We start from the raw sequence: 13,223 nt of genomic DNA, 5'->3' as shown, positions 1-13,223 counted from the left end.
TGCTCCTGCTTGAGTTTCAGCTTTCCTTAAGGTTTACAGAAATTCCAGCTTCCTTTAAAGTGGGCTGCTGTATATATCCCATAGCAAAACGAGCTTCTCAGAATGAACTTCCAGCAGGTGATATCATAATTTGTAATGTTTCCATGTTACTGAGCTGCAATACTTAGCTATCATGCTAAGAATTTAATTGACTATCTCATCATAATCAGCTTTGATATTTTAAGAGTTGCAGAGCATGTGATGGTTTCTTTTATCCTTGAAATATGTTTCTCAGCTACAGCGCTTTTAAAATCTGTAATAACCACAGTGTAATAAAGAGCCTGTGGAGTACAATTTATATGACTTGTTTAATCCTGGAAGTGCTGCTAATGTGACAAACGTTTGGGTCTGTTACACTGGTGAAAATACATTTAGGACTCTGACTGGTAAACTAGCCCATAAAAAGGTCAGCAGCTAAGATGCTACTGTATCCACTTGTCCTCCTAATTCCGGTTGACTCTTCTTCATAGCAGAGACAACAGGATGGAAAAGGTGCCTGCTTCTCACTGCATTGATTTACTACCCAATGCTTCCGTGCAAACTCATCTTTGTCAACAGTTTAAGGCAATACATATATTAGAGTACGAACTGGAACACCTGAGACATGGGTATGTGTTCCTTTCTGATTGTTACCAGTCTTTGACCATGGATTAATGGCCCTTGGCAAAGGCTATTAATTCTTTGTTTTAAACTCTCCCAGAAAGACGCGTCCAGATTTGTCTGTCAGAGCCTTTCAGCTAGATTTGTATAACAAAACTTTACTGTCTTAGCTCTATTAGCTCAGGATGTGGAAAAACCTAAATCTCTTGTATAGACATAGTGATGCCAGTAGGAGAAAGACTTTGTCTGATTGTTTCACACTTGGATATGCAGAAAAATATATTAGAGTAGCTATTCATCAGACCATTATCATGTTCTGGCGTGTACCAGGCCTTGTATAATACAGACATAAGATTGTCTTAATTGGGAACTTTTTATACTGGTGTAATTCACATTCGCCATCCCACACCAGCGCAATCTAAATCAGAGGAATATTTCAAACTGCAATTAAAAGATTATGTACTTGTGTAACCAAATCTGGTTTAAAACAACATTGTTTGTTTAAGCTATTGCAATGGTTAATGTGGCCACATCCATTAATACTGGACCTGTGAACTGCCAGATCTCCTGTTAGGATAAAGTTGGCCTAAGTAAAATAAGAGTGCATGGTTGCATTTCTGTACATATACAAGCACATGACATAGACTCTAGGCCACCTTTATGTCATCTGTGAGACAACAGATGATAACTGATCTGCCATAAAGTTTGCTGAATGCTTAAAGCAAACTTACACCGGTTTGACAGTTTGAGGCAGTGATAGTAGATATCACTTTTTAAGGTGATAGTAAGTACCCTAAAACCACATGTGCAACCAGAGCCTTTTGGAATGCTGACTATATAGCGGTCACAGCAGAAAATACCCTAAAGCTGAGCTTTCTTTAAGTTCTTTTGGTTGAGCTCTGAAAACAGTTCAAACAATTTCTGTCCTTCCTGGCCCATCCCACTCTCTTCTTGTTGTACCTACAGCACAGGTTATGAACCGTTCACAGCTTCAGGCCTCTCCCATGTATCTTTGAAGGTCCTATAAGAGTGTTATCATGTGTGCTATCATGTACATCATAATTACCATGCATGATAGGGAAACCAAGCATAGAAGGATGTAAATATTTTCCACAGGCAGCAGCAGAAGCAGAAGTTTGTAGGAGGGCCTGGAATCCAGTCTTAATTTCTACTCTCTGTGCAGTTTTTTCAGACTATTCTTGCTGCTAAGTTGTCTCCACATAGTGCTTGTTGCCAAAAGAAGCTCCTGACAGCTGACTAATAAAGTTTTGATGCATTTCTGCTTTAGATAGAAGACAACCTGGCTATATGAAAAGTTTGTTTTAAGTAAACAATAAAACCTCTTGAAAAAAGCTTTACTTCTGACATTGGCAAGAATAGACCCAGTGTAAAAGTAAATCCAATATACTGCAAACTTGTAAAAGGTATTTTCTACATAGAATTTCCTTCTCACAACTTTTTTCTTCTTTGCCTGTCTTCTGGCAGTCTTTTTTCTGGTGTTTTAAACAACACAACAGTTTGGTAGTGTTTTTCAGAAGATGTATTTTTAGTCAGGGAATAGATTGTTCCATGAAAATCCTCAGCACAAAAATGTATTATTGCTTTATTTAAAAACAGGAGTAATGGGATCCGATGTATCACTGTGACACCTACTCCATTTCTTTCTTTCCCATGTCTTTCAGGTTATTTGCCTTTCTCTTAAAGTTGCTTGCATTAATGCTGTACCAAAAACAAACACAAGGAGAAATGAGGAAGATGCCAGGAAAACAAAACCAAACAGAACTTTTTTTTCTTTTTCTCCCGAAGGGAATGGGTCTTATAAATCATGTCTTCAATGCAGACAGCCTGAAGAAACTGTACGTTTCAAACCTCGGTATAGGGCACACGAGGTACTCCACCTCGGGAATTTCTGAGCTGCAGAACTGCCAGCCTTTTGTCGTAGAGACTCTTCATGGGAAGATCGCTGTGGCACACAACGGGGAGCTAACAAATGCTGTACGACTCAGGAGGAAGGTTAGTACCTCCTTTGGGAGGCTCTGGCATCGTATCTTTCTGAGTATGAGGCAGCAATGAGCAATAAGTTTGCTATGGCTTTTCCTTAATACCAAACTGCTGGGGTAGTGAAAGAGCCCCATAATCAAAATAGATCATTTGGGGGGAAAAAAACCCTGGGGAGGGAAGGCTTTTGTGACTGTCACAGGAGATAATTCACCAATCCTCTAGGCTAATGGTCACATTCCTATTGATCAAGTGAGAAAACTAATTCAGCCATTACAAAAGGTAGCCTGGCTTGAAGCTCTGCTCCTTTGTGGTGGCTGATAGAAGGAGCAAATCATATGCTTATGCATTGTAATGTGAAATGTCTGGTTTGGAATATTGTCTTTATTTGTATTTCTGGCTTGCAAAATTAATCATGAGCACTGTCAGGACATAAACCAACAAATGCCAAATTTTATAGTGAGTTTGGCTCGAAGGGTATGTGTTTAAAGAACCAAATTAAAATTTAGCAGATGTTTCATTGTGAAATCTCTTCTATAATATGTTCCATCCAAAAGCGAGAAGACATACTGTTGCATTGAAGCGAGGCAAATGTATGGCATACCCAAAGGAACCTAGCCTGTCTTTAATCAGAGCCACAAGTGTATGACTGGATGGGAGAAAAAAACAGTGATGAGGAAATGTAGATGGAGAGTGGAGAATCAGAGTTACATGAGATGTAAAAAGATTTCTAAAGATAAAAATCAGGAACTGTAATGCATACAGCATTGAATGGGTTGTAATAGTTGGCTAGATGCACTGCAGATTCTCTTCTCCCTTAGAAGCATAAATATGCCAAGACAGAACAATTTGTCTGACCAGGTCTAGCAAACTTTAAGTTGTGGGATTTCAGTTTTTTAATCCCACTCTGCTTCCCTTCACACCTCTTTTTTTGTTGCTGTTGCTTTGTGCCCAAACCACCATTCTGCTTTGATATCTCTTTCTGTATCTGCTATAGGTAATTTCATATTTTCCCATGTGTATTTTACCTCTCTTCCCAGAGCAAGCAGAAGCACAAAGCTGATTAAATGGCCCAAACACGAATTTATGCCCTGAATATTGGTGGTATTAATTTTGGTTGCATGTGGAACAAAGGAATGAGATGCAAAGGGAAAAATGTAGCATAGATGATTGTACCAGCTCTTTTTACATATTTGGTTTATTGGAAGAAATTTGGCATTATTATGATCTGATCACCTGAAGCACTGATATGTTTTAAAACATTTGTTCATTGCACAAAGGTGTTGTTAGATTAAAATCTGAGCAGTGTTATGTGGGATTTTTTTTTAATGTTGGTAACACTTTTGTTTTGTGTCTTAAAAGCTTATGCGGCATGGTGTAGGACTGTCGACCAGTTCTGACAGTGAACTGATCACCCAGCTGCTGGCTTTCACACCTCCTCTAGAAAATGATGATACAGCCGACTGGGTAGCAAGGTGAGGAGGATGGGTTTCAGAATCAAGAACAGCAACCTAATCTCAGCATGATATGCAGCTATAAATGCACACAGCTGTTTGTGTGACACACGATTATGTTCACCTATGTCTCATTTCAGAATAAAAAATTTAATGAATGAAACTCCAACTTCATATTCATTGCTAATTATGCATAAGGACATAATCTATGCAGTACGTGATCCGTATGGGAATCGCCCACTCTGCATTGGTCGCCTTATTCCAGTAGGAGACATGAATGGAAAAGGTAAATCATACGTGTATATTAATATACATATACATATACATACATAGTTTGTGCGTCAAATCACTGATATAAGTAATTAAAGCTACACTTACTGAGGTGTAAGTAGGAATATGTGATGCAAAAGTCAGTTTCGAAAATTCAAAACATAAAAAAAAGTTGGTAGGGAAAAAAATAATTTGTAGGAAGTCTGCAAACATCTTTTCTGTTCCCAGCAAAAGGGAATCCTAGTCGCCTGATGACAGTGTCAGAATTAGGCAGCCCAACTGTAATAGAATAGTTGTGAAAATTTAATTAACATCTCATCACCTGAACAGGAAAGCAGGGATGAACAGAATCACAGAAGGGTTGAGATTGGAAGGGACCTCTGGAGGTCTTCTGGTCATCTTGATTTGCAAACAAAGTTAAATTTGTATATTCTAATATAATTATTTATAAATCTGTGAACTGCAATTATTGACAAGTATTTTATGTTTAGATGAAATAAGTTATTTCTACTATGTGCTTTAGTAAGTGCTTTGTTAGTTGAAAAGGGCATATATGGCAAGGCACTGCAAGAAAAAGATCCTGTTGGAAAAAACAAAACTGCAACAATAGGAAACAGGAAAAAATTTAATGTGATACACCTTTTTTTCTCCCCCTCAATATTTATGTAATAACTCACACATGTGGGTCTCCTGTAGTCTCCAAGGGGCAATCACATTCAACATGCATCAAAAGAAATAGTTCAGTTAAACCAATTCTCCCTGCTCAATCAGGACCACCTAGAGCCAGTTGCCCAGAAGTATGTCCAGTCCAGAAACAAGTCTGGTTTCTTCCTTTCTCCCGTGGTAAAGTGTCCGAAAAGTGCTGGATTACTGGCAATGTATTTCTAAATTCCAAGCACTCCCAGTCACATGTAATATGGTAATGGAACACTATACAATCAATTTATGGGAAAAATTCTTTGTGTTCCTGTTTAGCCTGCAAATCAACATTTTCCATGAAGTGAGATTAAAATCTGTTCATTTGTATAAAAATAAAATAATTCAAAGGCAAAGTAATGAATGCTTCCATATCTTCACAAAACTTGGTATTTTAACCACAAGAAAAATTATCAAGATTTTTTTAAAGCATACAAACATTCCTACCCTATTGAACGTTACACAATTCAATCTTTCCTGTGCCTGTCTCTGAAAACTCTCCTTATTGGAGTTCAATCCAGCATCATTGTAGTCAAAAGGATCTGTCTATCAACACATTTAGCATAGCAAAAGTAAGGAGTTTCTTGTGTGAACAAAAGTAATTATGTATATCTAAAGTCACTGAACTAGAATTGGAAAAGTTTGAAATAGTGCAGAGATAACAAAGGTAGTTATCTGAATTGTCTTTCTTCATGAACTGTGAATATGACGCTGTTACTTCCACTTCTGCCTAGAACAGGTTTATGATGTTTACGTTTTTTTTTTTAAAATAATGTTACAGAAACTTTGGAATGCTATACCTTTTAGTTAGAAATTACAACAGTTTTTAATTGTGTAGTTGGCAGCCTAAACCATAGCAAGCCAGATACTGCAGTAGAAGTGTAATTGGGGTGGGTAATGGTAACAAGAATTGTGGACTCTGACTGAAATCTTCCATTTCAGGAAAAGATAACAGTGAAACAGAAGGATGGGTAGTCTCATCTGAATCCTGTAGCTTTTTGTCTATCGGTGCAGAGTAAGTTCCCTGATTCTCACTTTATCTGAAAGCTCTCGTCAGGCAGCAATTAAACATTAAATCTCAAATTGCCAAATATCATAATCTATAACAACATGAAAGACATCAAGGACTAGTTTGTTGGGCTGTTTGGAGGGGTCAGTCCTGTTTTTGCCAGTTGATTTTCTTGAACAGATTAATGTAAAAGAAGAATTATGTGTTCAGAAAGTAACAGTAAAAATGACTTTACTGTTGCCTCTTACTTGTTGTGTTTAGCCTGGTTATCCATATAACTTCTTAGTTTTAGCCTTGTTTGCAGCAGAGTCGTTGTATTACAAAATAATTCTTCAACTACTGAAAGGTTACATTGGTAGCTCACAGGCTGGACTAACCTGAGCTGTAGCATATGCTGTCTGACGAGCCAGTCTCCTTGTTTGAAAAAAATGATGGGCATCTGAAATTATTTCCATGCGTGCAAACACCCATCGAGCCAAAACATGAGATGACACTCACGTTACCTCTCTAGCTAAAATACTCTGAAAAGAAAGGTGTGATACTTTCTCTGGACAAGAAGAGAAGGGCAAGAGGTTCTTCAGGAGACCACAGATTGATCTTTAGAAGTTTGGAGTGGAAGGCAATTGTGAACTAGAACATGATTAAAGCAAGAAGGATTATAAGGAAGCATATTTAATTTAATTTCCTAATCGGATATTATAAAAATGTGCGTTTGGGGACTAGACTAGTAAGTAAAGTTGGATCCTCTTCAAATAAAAAATTGTGAAAAATTGCATTAAGAACACAATTATTGAATAAAAAGAAGTGTAAAGTAATATCAGGAAGCAACGTGACTGCACTTCAGAGGTCTTTTATTCCATTCTGCAGTGTTTTACACTGTGTGTTCTGTGTTCTTTTGCTGTAATTTCTACCCTGTCTCTGTAGGAACTATTAGCTGTTAGTAACAGGGGCTTTCTTGAGACAATTTATTCTACGTATGGATAAGAATAACCGTTTTCTGAAACTTCTTCAAAATCTCTGTTAAGAGAAGCTTACCATGTAGGACCATCAGCTGAAGCCTGTGAGTTTTTAAAAAAACAATTTTGTCTAAACTTCTGCCGTAGCCAGTGGTGCTGCCTGGTAATGCTAGTATCTGACCAGCAAATAATCACAGATTTGCTCACCTCTGATTTATATCTCCAGAATATTTCAATATTTTGGGATAGATTTATTGAAATTGTTAGAATAGCCACCTGAGGACTCACTAAAGGATCTAGAAAAATGTTTAATAAGGTTAAGCATTGTAACATAATAAATCTAGTACTATTCCATAGTTCTTCAGATATGAGAATTGAAATGTACATTTCCAGTCAGCTTTATGTCATTTGGGAGTAGCTGCCTGTCACCACTAGACAGCTATTTCTCTAGATGTTGGCTTGTGGGGCAGGATTTTTTTGGTTACCATCTTTATTCTTGATTATGTTTTTCATATTGCATTATAATGTTTATTAGCTTTCATAGAAAAGTCCTCTAGTATTGATCCAGGACTAAATTATTAAAATATATTTAACTTCAATTAAGCCTGTACTAGACTGAGTACTGTACGTCTCACATATAGGAAGAATACCATAATTCTCTGATACTAAGTATTAATTTACTGCTTTTGGGTATTAATTCAGACTGTTTTAGTATGGGTCATTTGTCTTAGACTGTTGGTCTTAAAACACTCCAGGTCAAATCCTAAATAGAAGCAAATTGTTGTGTTAGGATGTTCAAAAGCATTTTTTCATGTCAGTTGAATCTTGTTTATATTTCAAAACTATCATGCAGGTTCAGGACATTTCTAAATGCTATGTATTTCTCTTTCAAGGTACTATCGTGAGGTCCTTCCTGGAGAGATTGTGAAAATATCCAGATATGATGTCCAGACACTGGATGTTGTACCAAGACCTGAAGGAGATCCGTCAGCATTCTGCATCTTTGAATATGTTTATTTTGCAAGACCGGACAGTATTTTTGAAGGTAAGAAGATGTAACGTACAAAGCTCCTCCCTAAATAGTGGGAGATGTTATCCTGGAGAACAATGACTCTGGAAAGGATCTGGGATCATAGTAGGGTACCACTGAATGTGAGCTTGCAGAGCAGGGCTGGGACAGTTCTTGAGGACATGAAACTCATCAGAAGGGGCATGTAACATCACCTTCCGGTTCCTGACTGTGCATATGGCTTCAGTCAGGCTGCCTGCATCATCCTATGGAAGGGATGAAAAGAGCCACAAACATGATTAAGGTAGAGGAAATATCCCTTAAAAGTGAGAAGCTTAAGAAAGGAACTTTATTGGTTCTTGGAAAACTTTTTAAAAATTAGACTTATGAAATAGGATCTGCAAAACAACTTTATCTTGGCATTTTCTTTGCAAAAAAGGGTTATTTCAGGAAGATGCTTTTAATGTAACTAGTAAATCTATGCATTATCTAAGTACTTGGGGTTGTCAGTCTAATGCTTTTATTATTATTTCAGTAGAAGCCCTCAAAAATTGTCTCAGTGACAGGACTCTCATACTTAACAAACAAGCTCTTTGCTTTCTATGGCCATGCCATCTGTTGATTCTATACAGTTCCCCACTTTTATAAAGCCAGTTTCACCCCACATCTCTTTTTTTCATGATCCTCTTACCCTTCAATATCCTCACTTCTTACATTCCTTAGTACTGCTGCTGTACCCTTTGCTGTGCCTCATCTCATGACAATACCTCCAGTTCCCTACAATGTTGCAAATTTTTTAGGACCTTAGAAGCTTCTGAGGCCTCTTATCCTCTTACTAAATTTGGGGTGAATTTTGCCAACTGATTCGAAGTTAATAAGCGAGCAGAGGCAGACAGCAGGATTGCACAAACTTTGTCTGCTGGAGAAACCAGCCTAAAAATAGAATATGCACGTTACGAAAAGGCAAGCATAATTTTTACTTCTTTCCTTCTGTAAATAGATTTTGTAACATCCACAGGACCTTTGGTTACCTGATTAGGGCAAACTGGATTTTAATTCTCTGTGTAGTGATACGAATGTGAATGTAAGAATATGACATTATGGAAAGAGATAAAAAATGACCTTATGTGAGTGACTGCTTATTAGTTCTGGAGCTTTTCTCACTGACTTCTATGCCTGCAACTTGCCACAGAAATTTGTACAGCAAACTGAGAGGAAATCTGAATTATGCATACCAGGAAAAACACTTCTTGCTGTTCTTAGGTCAGATGGTGTATTCAGTCAGGAGAAGATGCGGGCAGCAGCTTGCTATTGAAGCACCTGTGGAAGCAGACCTGGTCAGCACTGTTCCAGAGTCTGCAACCCCAGCAGCTCTTGGTTATGCTGAAAAGGTATATATTAACTTGCCTTTTTTTTCCCCAACATATTTACACATACCTCTTTTTGTAATAGGGTATTATGGTACAGGCCATTAGAGTTTTGTATTGATAAAGCTTTATATCTTGAGTATGCCGGGTACTCCTATTGAGTCATCTGCAGGTTTTTTTTGTGTTGTTATTCCACTATATTAAGGTATTTCAAAGTTCTTTGGTTACTGTGAAGTCATACTAAGTCCTAAGATTGCTTTAAAAAACGGTAAGTGAGAATAACGAGTTTTATAGATACTAATTCTGTTTAATCGTCTCCTGTTTACAGTGCGGACTACCATATGTTGAAGTACTCTGTAAAAACCGATATGTAGGAAGAACGTTTATCCAGCCAAATATGAGGTTACGGCAACTTGGTGTTGCAAAGAAGTTTGGTGTTCTGTCTGATAATTTTAAAGGCAAGCGAGTTGTTATTATTGATGATTCAATTGTGAGGGGCAATACCATTTCACCCATAATAAAACTACTGAGAGAATCAGGAGCAAAAGAGGTAAGTTAATTTTCAGTCAGTACAATACAGATGTAAATAGAGATTGATGGGAGGGTAAAACACAGGGGTTTATCTTTATTTGTACTATACGTTGTTTCCTTCTTTAAAAGAGGAAATGTGCAAAAAAATGGCTAGTGCATGTTTATTGTGAAGATAGGTTGAGAAGTTTCTTTTGTATGACTGTGATTTTGGGGACATTAAAGGGGGAGGAACAGGTCTCCATTTATAAAGCACTATGTGGCAAACAAAGAAAGAATGGAAAACAGATCAGGTAAGATCAGAAAATCAAGTATCGGTGTGGTATTCCTGATATGTGTGTGACTTGTGGTACTGCATTAAGTACAACCACGTACTGCAGCAGACAGGTACATGCCTTAAGTCGCCAGAGCACAAAATTTTTAATTGATTAAAATTTTTTAATGGAAACAGAATGTGCAACCCTGTCACTGGAGAAAAAATGTTCTGTATAGTATTTGACTTTGTAAACTGAAACATGTGAATCAAGGATGGAACACCATAGAAGAAAAGCAAAATCAGGATGAAACCTTAATAACATTAGGAAATATTGTAAAAATAAATTCTAAAACTGTCTTTCTCTCTCCTGCTGTGTTGGCATCTGAAAAAAACTTTATCTTACTTTTAACCCTTCCACGACTTCTGTGTAGTGCTGTGTTCTGTTCTTCATGATTATTTTGCAGAACTGGGACTTTGCTATTGTGTTATGATCTGCTGACTTTTACCTTATAGCGGTCTGTTTTGAAACTCTATTTTTATTCAGGTGCACATCCGTGTGGCTTCACCTCCCATAAGATTTCCTTGTTACATGGGAATAAACATTCCAACTAAAGAAGAACTCATTGCCAACAGACCTGAATTTCATGATCTTGCAAACTATATAGGTAAATGCTACTTTTTTTTTTTTTTAGCTTTTTTTTTTTTTTTGAGAGAGAGATTTTACCTGTAGGTGTTTTATTGTCTGCATGAAAATAAAGGACAACACATCAAGGCAACAGTGGCAAAACTGACTAAAAAATCATAAGGTTGATACACTAAATTTCTGCGAGTATCCTACGGATCAAACCAATTTAGTTACACACTTTTTTTTAACACAGTTAGTGAATTATATTTCTCCAAACAATAGAAGGCATTAGAATAATTGCATAATCATAAGTTACAAATAAGGTGTGACAACACAGCTTTCCAGTACTTAGAGCTCCTTCTGGGAAGGTCTTTACAACAAGGAGCTACGTAGGCAAAATACCAGGAAGAAAATATGTGGTGAAAATCTGTCCTGTAATGAAAAGCTAATGTAGTTTCACTTTCATGTGATATTCATAAAAATATGTTCGGAATTTGTAAACACCCACTGATTTTTCTACAAATTTAAATTTATGTAAATAATTTAAACTGCATTATATATTTCACTTTGAAAGAAATGACATTTGAAACTAATCAAAGAATGTTAAATACATTCTCGAATCTCTAGAATGAGTCATGTTTGCAGCAGAACAAAAGAAGAACCAACAGCTTATGTTGCTTGTGATGTGGTAAGTAACATGCTCTTCATCAGGATATCAGCAACAGAAGTCATGCGAAGGCTTGTGAGTGAGGAGATCTACTATATATGGCCTATTGTGATGCAAAATATTTTAAAAAATGGTTTAAGAACATAGCTGTGGTTACAGTTATGAAACTGTAAACTCGGATTTCCTGTGTTAAATACTTGCTTTCACTGTCTAATATTGCAATGAACTCTTTTCCCCAAAATTACTGTGAAGGCATGTTGAAATATTTCAAGTTTGTAGGATCTCATTTTTAAGTATTATTCACAAAACAATGAGTGCAAACTATAGAAAACTAATGATGTGAAAAGGCTATCAAGCTTTCCTACTGCTAGAGCATTTGCGTGAACTGCATACGGAATTGGTTTTTTAGCATGACGGTCTTCCCCTCCTCCAAGTCCCAGTACGGGTTTGTAGTCCTAGGTTTGGGAAGTTTGGGAAGCACCAGGCACGCACACATCTGCTTCCAGACCCGAACTACAGGTAACTCTGGGAAACTATAGGAGTGTAGGGAGTCTTAACACACACTCTGGATTTTGCTTCTATTTTTGCAGTATGTGTGACATATTTGTTCCCAACTCAGAACCTTCTGTCTAGATTTCAGTGAGTCTGTTCCCTGCACAAAGAATTTGAGAAGGGCAAGGCTTACTATGATCTGATAATTTTTCATATTCATTCTCTTTAGGTAAGGTGATCCACCTCCATACAATAATGAGACTGCATTTCCGAAGCGCATTCCATTTGGTACAATATTGCAGCTTTAACTGATGAATTCTTTATTTCCTCTAGGAGCAGACAGTGTTGTCTATCTCTCTGTGGAAGGGCTGGTATCGTCCGTGCAAGAAAGCATCAAAGCAAGACAAGAGAATGAGAACAGCCTTAAAACCCAGAAATCGCGCGTTGGAAAGATTGGTCACTGCATAGCGTGTCTCACTGGAGAGTATCCCGTAGAGCTGGAATGGTGAATTTTTAGTGGATGGACACCAGTTCTTCTCTTGTGGAATGTACCTGTTTCAAAGATGCCTTCTTGCTAATAGTCTTCTTGTATTTCGGTAATACGGAAAGCTTATTACAATTACTGTTACTAAAATACATCTTTACAGTACAGACTTACAGAAAGTCTGACGTGCTGATAAAAACAATGTAAGCAGATTAAAATACAAAATCATGTAGTTTTGATGCACAGTTGTGCCTTCTATTTTCTCATAAAATATTATAAAAACCAAAGTTTTTTTAATTATGTAGCGGTCCCAGAGTTTTTTGTTTTGGTCTTGCCCTGAAAGATATCCCTGTTAGACTTGTTCACAAAGTACAGATCATGAATCGTGTGGTGTAATTTCAGATTATCAAAGTCTTAATGCAAAAGTATGTGAAGTTTGCTTTTCTGCTTAGGAAAAATACCAGATTCTGAAAAATCGGGTTGCTTCCTCAGCAGTTCTTGCTTAGGCTTTTTAAGAATAAAAGTACCTAACTTTTGCATATATAGCTAAACAGCCTTTATTAATCAAGCCCTTTGTAACAGACTCTATGAACTTAATGTCTAGCATATGATTTTAAAAAATGAAGACTCAGGGAAATGCTCAGCCAAAAGTTTTATAACTTTAAAATTCTTTTTTTGAAGTCAAGTGTAATTACATTATCTTTGTGTGCTTTTATCAGTTGCCAATAGGATGTGGAAGGAGAAAAAATACTTGGCACTGCCATTTTTTTTCT

General features: G+C 37.0%; 1 protein-coding gene across 1 annotated transcript in view; it reads left to right on the top strand.

Annotated features, from left to right (window-relative positions):
* Positions 1 to 12,725, top strand: part of PPAT (phosphoribosyl pyrophosphate amidotransferase) — a 14,815-nt gene extending 2,090 nt beyond the window's left edge. The window contains exons 3-11 of the mRNA XM_009584557.1: positions 2,446 to 2,652; positions 4,000 to 4,112; positions 4,232 to 4,377; positions 6,000 to 6,072; positions 7,916 to 8,067; positions 9,295 to 9,422; positions 9,727 to 9,948; positions 10,727 to 10,847; positions 12,300 to 12,725. Of these exons, the coding sequence (XP_009582852.1) occupies positions 2,446 to 2,652; positions 4,000 to 4,112; positions 4,232 to 4,377; positions 6,000 to 6,072; positions 7,916 to 8,067; positions 9,295 to 9,422; positions 9,727 to 9,948; positions 10,727 to 10,847; positions 12,300 to 12,475 (1,338 nt within the window). The 3' untranslated portion in view covers positions 12,476 to 12,725. The remainder of the gene's footprint in view (positions 1 to 2,445; positions 2,653 to 3,999; positions 4,113 to 4,231; positions 4,378 to 5,999; positions 6,073 to 7,915; positions 8,068 to 9,294; positions 9,423 to 9,726; positions 9,949 to 10,726; positions 10,848 to 12,299) is intronic.
* Positions 12,726 to 13,223: the final 498 nt, after the last annotated feature.

This window comes from Fulmarus glacialis, unplaced genomic scaffold, assembly GCF_000690835.1.
Source record: "Fulmarus glacialis isolate BGI_N327 unplaced genomic scaffold, ASM69083v1 scaffold10629, whole genome shotgun sequence".
In the NCBI taxonomy this organism is placed as follows: domain Eukaryota; kingdom Metazoa; phylum Chordata; class Aves; order Procellariiformes; family Procellariidae; genus Fulmarus; species Fulmarus glacialis.
Note: the sequence above shows the minus strand (reverse complement) of the source record. Positions and strands in the feature narration are given on the sequence as shown.